Source organism: Pristis pectinata, chromosome 10 (genome assembly GCF_009764475.1).
Source record: "Pristis pectinata isolate sPriPec2 chromosome 10, sPriPec2.1.pri, whole genome shotgun sequence".
Lineage (NCBI taxonomy): Eukaryota > Metazoa > Chordata > Chondrichthyes > Rhinopristiformes > Pristidae > Pristis > Pristis pectinata.
The window spans coordinates 84735650-84750706 of NC_067414.1; the positions used below are offsets into that span (position 1 = coordinate 84735650).

General features: G+C 46.5%; 1 protein-coding gene across 2 annotated transcripts in view; it reads right to left on the minus strand.

The window, feature by feature from the left end:
* The window catches only part of mettl24 (methyltransferase like 24), a 102024-nt gene that overhangs the window by 55005 nt on the left and 31962 nt on the right, over nt 1-15057 (minus strand). For both annotated transcript variants that reach the window (XM_052024943.1, XM_052024942.1), the window contains exon 2: nt 13714-13812. Coding sequence is in view for 1 of the 2 variants with exons in the window: in XM_052024942.1 (XP_051880902.1) it covers nt 13714-13812 (99 nt within the window). In the remaining variant the exon portion in view is untranslated. The remainder of the gene's footprint in view (nt 1-13713; nt 13813-15057) is intronic.

Genomic DNA, 15057 nt, shown 5'->3' on the forward strand with positions numbered 1-15057 from the left:
TCTCTGTGTGTGTGTGTGTGTGTGTGTGTGGTGTGGTGGGGGGGGGGGGGGGGGGGGGGGGTGGTTCTGGTACCAGTCAGAAACTTCAACACGGTGACAATTAATTAGGTCTGTCTACACAGCAACAGCCTTAATTGCTGCTGCATTTTCAAAAGAGCTGGTTCACAGCAGGAGATGGTGGGGAGGGAATGGGTAGGCACAGAAGAGGTAACAACTAGCCCCCTCATTTTAATTGTCGTCTTTTAATTGCTGAACCCCAACAGTTTTCAGTACTCAAAATGCAATTTATCAAAGTGACAGATCAGCCGTGATCTTATTGAATGGCAGAGCAGGCACGGGACGCTAGATGACCTTGTCCTGCTTCTACTTCTCATGTTGTTATGCTTATGTTTGCTGTATGCTTTCTGTCCTTGAAATCCTTCAAGGTGGAATTGGCAAAGTGAGTTTTTTTTACACTTTAAGAGCATGTCTGTACACTCAGAGGAACCCACTGCTAACACCCGATCTGTGCAGGCATTAGAGAGAGCAAGGCATTGGCCCTGGGAGTCAGACTCCCAACCCTTAACTCTTGGCTCGAGCCCATGCACTAGTGATACGCTGCAGCACATCAAGTGCTCGCGTCAGATAACAGCACCTTTGAATTAATGAGCAAAATAAAATTACGCAGGTCAACATGCTCTTGACTTGCCTCATCTTTCCTTCTGCCTCTGTGTTTCCGACAGTTCAAATCCCAGAGCCTTCATCAAGAGCGCACTTCAAAGTACAGGTCAGGTTGCTTCCTCTCTCCACTCACCCTGTCCCCCTGCTCCCCCCAATATCGCTTGCTGCCGTTTTCTTTTGACAGACTCACTCCTGCTTTAAAACCCAGGGTTACACAATGGCCAGCCAGCTATCTTCCGGAACACACACATGTAATTAATTTGATCCAAAGAGTGATTAATTACTTCTTCTTCAGCGATCCTTGGGATTGAGGATAATTATATACAATGTTGGCCTACTTTGAAAAGGAAAGGAAGGGTTTGCGTATGTTACATTTCCAAGTTAACTACTGATGAGCTTTATATTGTAAACCACTTTGACGGTTTCAGTTTTTCCTTTATTTCTGAACATCGGTTTAAGAAGCCAAGTGGGTTAATTTAATGCTTTGTCTCTAGAGCCGTATTTTGAATCGAGATCAAACTGGTGGGGTAAAGGTTTTCTCTTTCCGCCAGGGATGTAACTGAAATGACACTGGGTAGTTTCAACCCAGTTTTTGTCAGGTTACATTCAAACTGGACAACCTGAGATTGTAAGGGCAGGGAATGAAGGGTTTTCCCGTTGCCTGCACTTGCCCCGCACACCATGTCTGCTAGTGAGAGGGCATGTAGGGCAGTTCCTGGGAAACCTTGGGAATTCTGCCCTGTCCAATAGGTCCTCTGGCTCTGCCATTTAATAGAATCAAAGAGTCATACAGCACAGAAACAGGCTCTTTGGCCCACAGAGTCCCCGTCAGCCATCAACCACCCATTTACACTAACCCCACTTTTACTCTCCCCCCATTCCCATCACCTCTTCCCAGTTTCCTCCACTCCCCGCACAGTAGGGGCGATTTACGTTGGCCACTTAACCTATGTAAAGGCACATCTTTAGGATAAGTCATTGGTGAGGCTGCACTTGGGAGTATTGTGTACAGCTTTGGTCACCTTGTTATAGGAAAGACGTGGTTAAACTGGAAAGAGTGCAGAAAAGATTTACAAGGATGTTGCCAGGACTAGAGAGCCTGAGTTATAGGGAGAGGTTGGTCAGGATAGGTCTTTATTCCTCGGAACACAGGAGAATGAGGGGCGACCTTATAGAAGTGTTTAAAATTATGAGAGGCATAGATAAAGTGGACGGTAACAGTCTGTTCCCCAGGGTAGAGGAATCCAAAACTAGGGGGTATAGGTTTAGGGTGAGAGGGGAAAGATTTAAAAGGGACCTGAGGGGCAACTTTTCACACAGAAGGTGGTGAGTATATGGAACGAGCTGCCAGAGGAAGTGGGTGAGGCAGGTCCAATAGTGTCATTTAAGAAGCACTTGGATAGGTACAGGGAGGGGAGAGGCCTGGAGGGATATGGGCCGAACACAGGAAATTGGGACTAGCTGGGTGGACAACGTGGGCGGCATGGACTGGTTGGGCCAAGGGGCCTGTATCTGTGCTGTATTGCTCTGTGACTCTATGTGGGAGGAAGCCGGAGCACCTGAAGGAAACGAGCGCAGACACAGGGGAATGTGCAAACCACACAGAGGCAGCGCCCGAGATCAGGACTGAACCTCCCTATTGCAGCACTCCTCCTTTGATCTGTGAAAGACCATTGCTGCTAAATACTTGCTTTCTTCTGTTCCCAAGAATCACCTTATGGCAGGATTACAAAATCTAAGTATTCATGGGATTCACCTTTGGAATTCTCTCACACATAGATTTTTTTACATCAATCTCATCAGGTGGAGCCTTTGAGATCATGTCCAGCAAGCACACCTGGTACTTATATCATTGCCAACCTCTGAATGGTACTTACATCATTGCCAACCTCTGAATGGTACTTATATCACTGCCAACCTCTGAATGACCCACTTAGTCCTTCTGTCCAATAATCAAATCACAACTCTGTGGCATCAATGGGAAGTGAGCAGGAATATGGTATTGAGGTGGAGGATCAGCCATGATTGTACTGAATGGTAGAGAAGGCTTGAAGAGCTGAATGACCTACTGCTGCTCTTTATGTTATAAATTTCTATGTTTCAATCCATCTCAATATTGTAGCTCTAACTTCCTGGGCTCTAACCTCATTGACCAACTTCATGTGTGAGATGCTATTGAAAGCCCTCTGAAAATCCAACACACTCTAGGAGGGAGAGTTGCAAGAAGGTCTCCCTTTGCTTCCTTGGGCTATCTTCACCTTATTTTCACCTTATCAGGGTAGCAGATAATAGTTGCCCTTTGAGACAGAATAGGGAATAATAAAAAACAAAGTAGTTGTGATAATCTCTGGTGTCAGAGATCCTCCAGCAATTACTGAGAAAATGAAGGTAAGAGGGGACAACTGCTCTCCTGTCCTGACCGTTCCTAACTCTTCGTAAACATTCCAGGGATGTGGTCATGGCTAGCATTCATTGCTTGACCCTTTTTTCCCTAAGGAAGGTGGTGTGCTGTGTGGTCACACCTTAGGTGCTATTAGAACATGGAACAGTTCAGCACAGGAACAGGCCCTAAAGCCCAAGGTCTCTGTGCCGAACATGATGTCAAATTAAAGTAAATCTCTTCTGCCTGCACATGGTCCATAATCCCTCCATTCCCTACATAGTCATGTGTCTATCTAAAAACCCCTCAAAATGCCACTTAGGTAGGTAGGAAGCTCCACGGGTCTGTCAATGGAAGAGCAAACATTTCCAAGTCAGGGTAGCGTGTGACTTGGATTGACTTACAGGAGGTGGGGCTCTCAAATGCCTGCTGCTCCTGCCCTTCCAGGAGGCAGAGGTGTGCGTGTGTTGAGAAGTGCCAGCAAAGAAGCCACTCAGTGTGTCTGAAGGTGGCACTCACTGCAGCCCTGGGGTGGTGGTGGAGGGAGCAAATGTTTAAGGTGTGGATGGGTTGCCAGTTAAGCGAACTGCTTTGTTCTGTATGGTATTGAGCTCCTTTTTGGAGTTGCATTCATTGTACTATGTGCTTCAGCAGATTTGGCCAATGTGCTGTCCAAGTAAAGGGATCCATCCTTGTTCTTATCAGACATTCAGAGGTCTCATGAACTCCACTACCAGAGGCAGTACAGTACCTCGGTAATTTTGGCCCATCGCTGGGAGCCCATCATCCACTGGAACAGAAAGCATTTTTAACCATTGATGATAACTGTGAAGGACAATACACTCGGGAGTTTATTCTAAGGGTTCAGATCAAGGTTAGAATTTGGACAGTCTTATATTACCCCTTCTTATATTGCACACTCTCATGTTCTGCTGGAATTTCTGTTACACCGAAGGCAATCATTTCAATTTGGCTTTCACTTTTATTGTTTCCTTGTCCTTTCATTCCTGCCAAAATGAGTTTTTTTTTAACTCCTTGGCTGGGGCCACGGATGTGGAGTTGATCCAGTCCTCCTATAAATACGGCTCCCTCTATCAGTTTGGTTTGCTCGAGGGAAACAGTTTACTGATGCCGTTGGGGTGAGGTCAGTTATGAGAAGGGTGGGTTTCAACATTATGTGGAAAAATTAGCTCATTTCGATTAACAATGCTGATTGCTTCACAGTTGGGCGGAGTGTTTAAAACACTGAAGGCAGGGAACAGCGTACATAAAAAATGCTTCCAGTAGCTGAGAGGTCACGTACAATCAACCATAGATACCAGGTTAAACAGGAGAGCTGGTAGAGATCATGGGTCCAGGTAGAAAGGAGTCCAGAGGAGAGGATAATATGGAAACAGGGCGTGAGAATCTGATTAGAATTGCCAGCTCACGTGGACTGTAAGAACTATTGGTTGGGTCAAATGGCTGGTTGCAATGTAACTCCAGTACAGCCACTGGCAGGAAAGCTAACTATTGTGATTGGTACCTGGTAACTGAAAGTGGGTGTTGGTGTTATGCCCCAGGTGAGTGGAGTGGCGCAGTGGTGCAGCGAGTAGAGCCACAGCCTCACAGTACCAGAGTCCTGGGTTCAATCCTGACCTCGCGTGCTGTCTGATGGAGTTTATACATTCTCCTTGTGACTGCATAGGTTTCCAGCAGTTTCCTCTCACAGCCTAAAGACATGTGGCTTGGTAACTTAATTGCCCCTGGTGTGTAGGTGAGTGGTAGAAACTGGGGTGGGGGCGGGAAGTTGACAATGTCAGGAAAATGGGGTTAATGTAGGATAAATAGGTGGTTGATTGTCTGCATGGACTCAGTGGGCTGAAGGGCCTCTTTTCACACTGTATCTCTCTATGATTCTATGAGTGCTTGGCAAGTCTCATCAATCAAGTAACTCAGCTTTGAGCACTGGGGACTTTCCAAACTGATTTTACACCATTGCTCAATGAGTGATGAGCTGCCTGTGAAAGTTTCTCGGGGGATCATGTTGGAAGAGTTAGAATAATTTTGAGGCAACATTGAGGTCATGTAATAACTCAGTCTTAAACCAACCTGGATTAACTTCTTCTGAAGAATTGGAAGTCTGATATCAAGAGCCCTGGGGCCTTCCTTCAGGAACCCACAAACCTTTCACATCCTTGAAAACCAAAAACTGAAGCAGGTGCCAGGGAAAGAGTGGGTCCCCTTATGGACCAGAGGGGTAATCTATGTGTGGTGCTGGGTGACTGTGAGCAATTGAGTTTTTCAAGGAGGTAACTAAGAAGCTATACTACAACTTCACCAGCATGATACAACACCGATCAGGATTAGATCTGAGGCTGTTTCGATGTGATTTATATCACCATGAGTTTAGAAGGCAGTCTAAGGGTGATTGTAATCAAAAAAGGGCAGATCCACAAAAACGATTTCCTCTGGTGAGGAAACTCTTGAACAGGGAGAATAAATGAAGGGCTGGTTCCCCACACAATCTGCAAGACTGAGATTGAAAATGTTGCTGGCTACAGAGTGTCAATGGATCTGGTGTAAAGAGGGTCAAATCAGCCTGAGGTACAGATCAGCCATGAGCTAACAAAATCGTTCTTGCAACAGCCAAATCCATTGCTGCTTTTCATAGAGAACTCCCGAGCAGAGCAAGCTAGAGCAGACAATGGCACTCATCCCAGTGATCTCTTTAATGATGAGGTTATTATCCACAGCAGCATGTGGACAGACATTGTGCAGATGTGAAGACTCGTGCTAGCACTGTTTCTGGAGCCAGAATCCAAGCCCGGTGAACTGAGCATCCAGCTGTTGAAATAATTCATCCTTTATCTGGTGCCACAGTGCAATAAGTTGCATCAGGCGAGCAATCTCGCATTGCTGAGCTTTCCGAGGAGAGATTCTGGGATTTCAAGGGGAAAACGGAACAAGTCTCTCATTTTTATTTTAACTCTATCAACAAGATTTATTTAAAAAAAGAATTTTACTGTTGAAGTTGTATTGGATGTGTGCTACAGATTAGAAAATTCTGGCATTGTGGGATTCTTCCACTTTTCTTAAATCGATGATAAATGATATAGTCAGCACAAGAGATAATAAATAAAATCCTGGAAATACGAAATAGTAAATATGGAACAGGTGTCATCCTCCCCTCTATGGACTCTGTCTACACTTCTCGCTGCCTTGGTAAAGCAGCCAGCATAGTCAAAGACCCCACCCACCCCGGACATTCTCCCTTCTCCCCCCTCCCATCAGGCTGAAGATACAAAAGCCTGAAAGCATGTACCACCAGGCTCAAGGACAGCTTCTATCCCGCTGTTATGAGAAAACTGAACAGTTCCCTAATAGGATAAGATGGACTCTTGACCTCAAAATCTACCCGTTATAGCCTTGCACCTTATTGCCTGACTGCACTGCACTTTCTCTGTAACTGTAACACTTTACTCTGCATTCTTTTATTGCTTTTCCCTAGTACTACCTCAATGTACTGATGTGATGAAATGATCTGTATTAATGGCACGCAAAACAAAGTTTATCACTGTTCCTCGGTACATGTGACGATAATAAACCAATTTACCAATTTACTAATAAGCCAGACTAACACTCTGGGAGCTAGTGCCTGCTCAGACAAAAGCCCTAAGGTACCAGCTTGCCTTTTCTCTGTACAGTCCCAGGTACTGCTGTGTTTTTCCAACATCAGGTCAGTGACTCACCTGATGCAGTTTTCAGTGCCAGCTTGTCACCTCCAGCAGCGGAGAAAAGCTCGGCTTCCTCCACACACAACCATGCCTTGCTGCCTGCCAACTAAGCTATCAAGAACAGATTGAAGCACGAGGGGTAATGCGTTCTCTAACGTAGTCAGCTTGGGGGCATTTGTGGCGTGCCTCTCCCCTCATCAGGGGTAATTAGGGACGTATGTTGTCAGTGACTTCCACATCCTGTGAATGAATAACAGAGGGCAGAATGTAGATGTAGGTGTGAGGCTACTGCAGCTGTCCTACACATTACCAGAATCAGGATCGCACTGCAGCTGGACAGGGACAGCTGCTTGAGGAACACAGCTCAACCTTTGATGGATTCCAAAGAATTAAGAAGTTAAATTTTGCCAGCTCGTGTTTATTTCCCACCAACTTCATGTTATGCTTGCACCTGCTCCGAATGCCTTGCACCTTCCAGCAAGCTTCAGATTCCCCAGTTCTGAACACACATGAGATTTACATTGGCTTCCTCCCTCTCCCCTCCTGGCTATCAACCACCCTTCTCCAAGGATCCAAACAGCTGCCAGTTGTGTTGCTCCATCTAATGGAAGGTCATTGACCTGAAATGTTAATTGTTTTGTTCTGCACGGACATAGCCTGGCCTGCTGAGCATCGCTGGCAGTTTGTTTCATTCTGGTTTTCCAGCATCTGCCCAGCTTTGCTTCTGGACTCTCCTAATCAGGTTCATGTTTTTTTGTAGGTTGAATTCATAGAGTCACACAGTCATAGCGTTGTACAGAACAGAAACAGGCCCTTCAGCCCACCACGTCCATACTGACCTTTTTGCCCATCTACAATAATCCCATTTCTCTGCATTAGGACCATATCCTTCTATGCGTTTCCTATTCGTGTACCTGTCTAAATATCGCTTAAATGTAGTGATTTTATCTCATTCCACCACCTCTGGCAGTTGAGTTCCTGATATCAATTCCCTGTGTAAAAACTTTCCTTTCAGATCCCCTTTAAAACTTCTTCTCACCTTAAACCTACGGCCCTCTTGCTTTTGATACCTGCTCCATGGGAAGAAAATTCTATCAACCCTTTTTATGCCTCTTGTAGTTTTACATATAGTACCTCTAAGTCACTCCTCAGCTTCTTTGCCCTTTGGAAGACAAGTCCAGCCTATCCAGTCCCTCCTCATAACTAAAGTCCTCCAATCCAGGCAGCATCCTGATGAATCTCCTCTACATTTTTCTCCCCACCTACTGCTCTGCTCCTATGCTTCCTACTCTCCTGCCTAATTTGTTTAAACCCTCCCAGGTAGCAAGGGCAGAACTCCCAGCAAGGACATTGGTCCCTTTCCAGTTTAGGTGCAACTCGTCCTTCTTATACAGGTCCCACCTACCCCAGAAGCGATCTCGATGATCCAAGTATCTAAAGCCCTCCTTCTTGCACCAGATCCTTAGCCAGTGCTCTTCTGTTCTGTCTCATTAGCCTGTGGCACAGGGAGTAACCCCGACATTTTGACCCTAGAGTTCTTGATTTTTAACCTTCTGCCTAACTCCCTAAACTTACTTTGCAGGACTTCATCCCCTGTTTACCTATGTCATTAGTACCAACATTCAGTACCCAGTCTGAGACATCCTGGACCCTGGCACCAGGGAGGCAAAATATCATTCTGGAGACTCACTCTCAGTCACAGAAATACCTTTACTGTTTCCCTCACTAACGAATCCCCCACCACTTTGCTCATCTAGACATTTCCCTCCCTTCCTGTGGTGCACAAATTTACCCGCTGCTGTCACTTGCCTCTGAGAGGCCACCCCCCCAACTAACAATATCCAAAACTTGATACCTGTCTGTGAGGGGAAAGACTACAGGGGACTCCTGCACTTCCTGCCCTTTCTGGTGGTCATCTACCTCCTTTCTCTCTATACCTGTAGTGTGACCAACTCGTCATAGGTGCTGTCTGCAACTTTTTCTGCATCCCAGATGCTCCATAGCAAGTCCAACCACAGCTTCAGCTGCTCTGTGTGGTCTGATAGGAGCTGCAGCTGGACACACTTCCCACAGGTATAGTCACCAGGGACGTTTGAAATGCAGACACACGAGACTGCAGATATTGGAATCTGGAGCAACAGGCAAGATGCTGGAGGAACTCAACGGGCCATGCAGCATCTGTGAAGGGGAATGAACAGTCAACATTTTGGGTCGTGACCCTTCATCTTGACACTGGAAATGTCCCTGATATTCCACATTCTGTAGGGAGAGTACCACTGCCCAAGCTTCCATATCGTTTATCCCAGACCCTTGTACTAAGAAAGACTCTGAGACCTTACCTGACACTACCCTCCCTCCCTGCCAAAGCTTGATGCTCACCAAAGACCGCACTTTGACCGCAGCAACAGCATTTTGACCTTGCAGCCTCTCACAAATTTTGTCCACGAAGTTTCAAAGCAAAAAATGTTCCTTAACCATTGTCGATATCCGGCCCAGGTGAGCTTCAGCAGAACGAGGTCACTTGCAGGGTAAGCTCCCAGACTAATAAAAGCCTTCGCTATCATCACAGAACCTTCCCCAGTTGCTTAGGTTACCTCCTAATGCATGGACTTTACAAAATTACCATATCATTAAATTGCAAAAATGGTCATTACTTCAGGTAAAGTTAATTTTCAATTGTGTAATCCTCTTTCCAGGGATGGCAGGTTTGTTGCAGGAGCAGAGATTGAGTAGACAGCGATTATGTTTCTCGGGGTTTAGAAGAATGAGAGGAGATCTCATCAACAGGTACTAAATTCTTAAAGGTCTTGACAGGCTAGAAGCAGAGAGGATATATCCATTGACTGAGGGGTTTAAGAATAAGGGGTAAGCCACTTAGGAGTAAGATGAAGAGAATTTCTTCAGAATTCTCTACCTCGGAGAACTGCAAAGGCTGAGTTATTGTGTTCATTCATAACAGATCAATAGATCTCTGGATATTAAGGGAGTAGAGTGATATAGAGACGGTGCAGGAAAATAGCACGCAGATAGAAGATCAGCTATGATCTTGATAAATGGCAGAGCAAGCTCAAAGGGGTCGGATGACCTATACCTGTCCTATTTCTTACGTTCTACAGCTTTAAGAGTTTGTTCAAGACTGCAGCAACAACATTGCACATAGCGGAGGGGAAGATTTCACCTCACTGGACCTTGCAGCCTTGCGGAACCTGAACCCAGAGGAGAAGGTTAGTTTGCTAAGCACTCCTTTGCAGAAGCTCTGATTGTATTTCTGTAAAAAAATGTTTCAGGTTCTGACTGAAAGCCCTGTCTGTCACTTCAGTGACCTGAGCATCAGATAGAGAACAGTTGAAAGAGAGCAAACAGTAGGAAATGTGCCAGACATTCCAGTGCCGGCAGAAATTCCAACACAAAAGATCCAATCACAGAACACTTGTTGCAGAAATTCCACCCATCCAGTGAAATGTCATGTAACATGCTAAGTGGTCTGCCACATTCATAATCCAGACACACATAATCCAATTGATACCGAGCCAATCTGAGTTAAGGTACTGTAAAACAATAAAGGAATTGTTGGTCTTAATCAGCACCATCCATCACAAAATCCCAAATACTCAAATCCCACTGCCAATCACCTTCCAATGTTATGTAAACATACTGCTCTCGTTGGACACAGGGTTGCCATAATGATAAGTCTTCTAGTTTCACTAGGTGTAGAATGCAGAGTGCCCTGGATGTGGATGTGGCTAGTGGGATTCATTCCATATTAAGTCACACACAGGATGCAGCAACCACAATCCATTCCATATTAAACATAATGGGCCCAAAAATACACAGCCATTCCAGCAAGCTCAGGGTCAAACAGCTGCCTGCAGTTAGTCCACAGTAGCTAGCAGCTGACAACTAGACAGCCAGTAACCAGTCATCAGTCAGTTAATAACTGGCCACCATTCAACCAGTCGCCAACATGTCAGTCAGCAGTTGCCAACAGTTGATCAATAGCTGGCCACCAGTCAGTTAATATGTGGGCCCCGTTCATTTGATAGCTAACCACTAGTCAACCAGTAGTCACCAGATGTAGGCCACCAGCCAATCAATAGCCACCACAAGTCAGCAAGTAGCCACTGACAGTTCATCAGTAGCCGGCCAACAGTCCGTCAGTGATGTCATCATTTGCTAATGTCTCAAAGATAAGTGGAAAAGTAGTTTGCTAAGAGATAAGAAGGATACGACAGGTATTTACCATCCAGTGGCCTAAACAGCCCTTCCAGGTGAGGCAGACATTCACACGCAAATCCTCCGGCTTTGTTCATTGCATCCTGTGCTCCTCTACATTGGTGAGACCTGATACAGACTAGGCGACTGCTCCCCATTCCCACACTGACATGTCTGTCCTCAGCCTCTTCCACGGCCACGGTGAGGCAAAATGCAAACCGGAGGAACAACACTTCATATTCCTCCTGGGTCGTCTACGACCTGACGGCAAGAACATTGAATTCTCCAACTTCCGGTAAACTGCTCCCCCTCTGTCCCTTTCCCCTCTCTGTTCTTTTCTCTCTCCTCCTGATACAACTGGCTTCCATCACCCCATCTCTTTCCCCTCATTCCCCCCATCTGCCCCTCACCCACACACTCCTCCCACCAGTTCCCCTCCCTATCCCTTTTCTCCCGTTCTTCTGACAGTCACCTCAGCCTCCCCATCACCCCATCTCTTTCCCCTCCTCCACCCAGTCCATCTGCCCCTCACCCACACACTCCTCCCACTGGGTCCCCTCCCCCCTCCGCTGTTCCCATCTGCCCTCCCCAATCCCTCATTTGATTCCATGCTTCACCTTCCTTTCCTATCAGATTCCATCATCCGAAGCTCTCTGTCACCTCCACCTATCACCTCCCAGCCTCTGTCACTATTCCCACTCTCCCCTCCTCCATCTGCCCCTCACCCCTCCTCACCTGGGTCCACCTATCACCCGCCAGCTCTTGCTCCACCCCTTCCCCCCCACCTTTTTACACTGGCCATCTCCCCTCTATCCTTCAGTCCAGACCTGAGACATCGACTGTCCCTTTCTCTCCACAGATGCTGCCTGACCTGCTGAGTTCCTCCAGCATCTTGTGTGTTGCTCCAGATTCCAGCATCTGCAGTCTCTTGTGTCTACAGAGGTATTTAGGTAAGTTAAGAGAGTGACAAAGATCTGGTAAATGGAGTGTGGGGCAGGGCGGGTCAGGGGGAGAAATTTCCATTTTGGCAGGAAAAATGAAAAAAAACATGATCTAAATGGTGAGAGATTTCAGAGGGATCTGGGTGTCCTGGTGCCTGATTTGCAAAGGTTCATGTGTAGGTAGAGCAGGTAATTAGAAAAGCTACCAGAATGATATTGTTATTTGGGAAGTTGAATACAGTATAAAGATGGGAAGGTTATGCTTAGGTTATATAGGGCGCTGGTGAGACCACATCTGGAGGACAGTGTACAGTATCAGTCTCTTTATTTAAAGAAGGATGTAAATGCATTAGCAGTTCAGAGAAGGTTTACTAGGCTAACCCCTGGGATGGGTCAGTTGTCTTATGAGGAAAGGTTGGAGAGGCTTGGCTTCTATCCGCTGGACTTCAGAAGAGTGAGAGGGGACTTGAGTGAAACATACAAGATCCTGAGGGGTCTTGACAGTGTGGATGTGGAGAGGATGTTTCCTCTTATGGAAGAATCTAGAACGAGGGTTCATGGTTTAAAAATAAGGGGTTTCACGTTTAAGACAGAGATGAGGCAACATTTTTTCTCTGAGGGTCCTGAGTCTCTGGAGCTCTCTTCCTCAAAGAACAGTAGAAGCAGAGTCTTTGAATATTTTTAAGGCAGAGGTAGGTAGATTCTTGATAAGCACGGAGGAGAAAGGTTACCCGGGTAGATGGGAATGTGGAGCCAAGGCTACCATCAGATTAGCCATAATCCTACTAAATGACAGTACAGGCTTGAAGGGCTGAGTTGCCCAATCTCGCTCCTAATTTAATGTTTGCACATACCACTCAGACAGGAGACGGCCACCACTCAGACAGGAGACGGCCACCACTCAGACAGGGGATGGCTACCACTCAGACGGGAGACAGCTACCACTCAGACAGGAGATGGCCACCACCCAGACAGGGAATGGCCACCACTCAGACAAGGGCCAGCCACCATTTAGCCAGTAGCCACTAGCAGTCAGTTTGTGGCCACCCACTGAAAGTCCTGATGCAGGGTTTCGACCTGAAGCGTCGACAATTCCTTTCCACCCCCCCACACATCCCCCTCGACCTGCTGAGTTCCTCCAGCAGATTGTTTGTTGCACTGAGAATTCACTGCCTGCTGCCAGCCAAAAAGAGGCAGCGAGATGAAGTAGAACTGAAGGTTGGGGTTTGCATCTTCTCTGGATTCGAAGGAGATCGGAGTCAGACGGCACTAGGGGTGGACATGGTGCAGTCAGAGGCAGCAGTGCCTGGAGCAAATGTGAACCTGAAGTGGGTGAGAGAGCCAAGCTGGTTTGGGTAATAGGAGCAGGGTAGGCATCAGTTCAGATGTGGGAAGATGCCTCTCACTGCTGGTGTAGAACACACAGTTGGAATTTTCCTCAACTAACACGACTGAAGTCACTTCACTGGTTACTTAACTCATTGCTGTTGGACTCGCTGTGTTCCAGAACAGCAGCTGTAATTCGCGAAAAAACACAGCAAAGCTTTACATTTGCTGCAGCCAGAAGAGATGCAAGGCTCCATTTATATTGCTTCCTTCCTGATGGCAATGACTGTACCTGTTGCCACACTTCCACTCTGGTTCACGTTCCCATTAGCCAACCAGGGAATTGAGGGCTATGGGGAACTGGCACAGAAGAGATGAGTCCTGGGCCAGATCAGCCATCGTTACATTGAATGGTGGGGCAGGTTTGAGGGGCTGAGTGGCCTACTCCTGCTCCCGTTCTCTTATGTTTTAGACCCACCTGAGAACTGCTGATATAGTCCAGGAACCGAGCTGCCTCCTCCTCCAGGGAATGCCGTGGACTGACCCATGGTTGGAGTGCTATGTGCCAACGAAGTGACTATAAAAAGACAAACTACAGTTAGTGTGCATGAAACCCCCAGACAATCTATCACCCATAGCGTAATCATAGTTGCTTGCAACCTATGCCTCAATGATTACTTTAGTGATACATGGTCAGCTTTGCGTTCTCAGAGTGGTACAACACAGAAGCAAGCCCTACGGTCCAACACATCTGTGCCGACCATCAACTAGCTATCTATACAATCCCATTTGCTAGCACTTAGTGATTCAAGTACTTTTTTAAATGTTGTGAGAGTACCTGCTTCTCCGGTAGCGTGTTCCAAATTGCAAACACCCTCTGGGTGAAAATATTCTCCCTCAAATCCCTCCTAAACCTCCTACGCCTCACGTTAAACCTATGCCCCCTGGTTTAGACACCTCTGTCATGTCTACTCCATCTAGGCCCCTCATAATTTTATATACCTCTCTCAGGTCCCCCTCAGCCTCCACTATCCACGGAAAACAAATCCGGCCTATCCAGTCTCTCCTCACAACTAAAGTGTTCCATCCCATGCAACATCCTTGTGAATCTCCTTTGTACCCTCTCCACCTCTAAGCTCGGGAATTTCATCCATGTGGTATTTTACATGAGGATTATATACCTTCTCAGTAGTGATTGCTTTAGTTCCTTCCCCACATCTCTAGAGAGATATCAGTCCTGCAAAGTGAAGCTGATCCTAAGTCAATGGAGAGATGTACTAAAATCTCATTGATCTCATTGAAACCTTCTGGATACTGAAAGACCTGGATACAGTGGTCACAGAGAGGGTGTTTCCAACAGTAGGAGAGTCTAGGATCTGAGGGCACAGCCTCAGAATAAAGGGACATAGAACAGTGCAGCACATTACAGGCCCTTCCACCCACGATGTTGTGCCATAAACATTATCCACATTCAATCTATCCCCCTCTCTCTACCTCCCATAACCCTCCATTTTTCTTTCATCCATGTGCCTATCTGAGAGTCTCTTAAAAGACCCTAACGTATTGGCCCCTACCACCACCCCTGACAATGCATTCCAGGCACCCACCACTCTCCGTGTAAAAAACCTACCTCTGACATCTTCCTGAACTTTACTCCACGCACCTTAAATGGGTGACCTCTAGTATTGGTCATTAATGCCCTGGGGAAAAGGTGTCGGCTGTCCACTCCGTCTATGTCTCTCATAATCTTATGTACCTCTATCAAGTCGCCTCTCATCCTCCGTCGCTCCAAAGAGAAACGCCCTAACTTTCTCAACCTCTC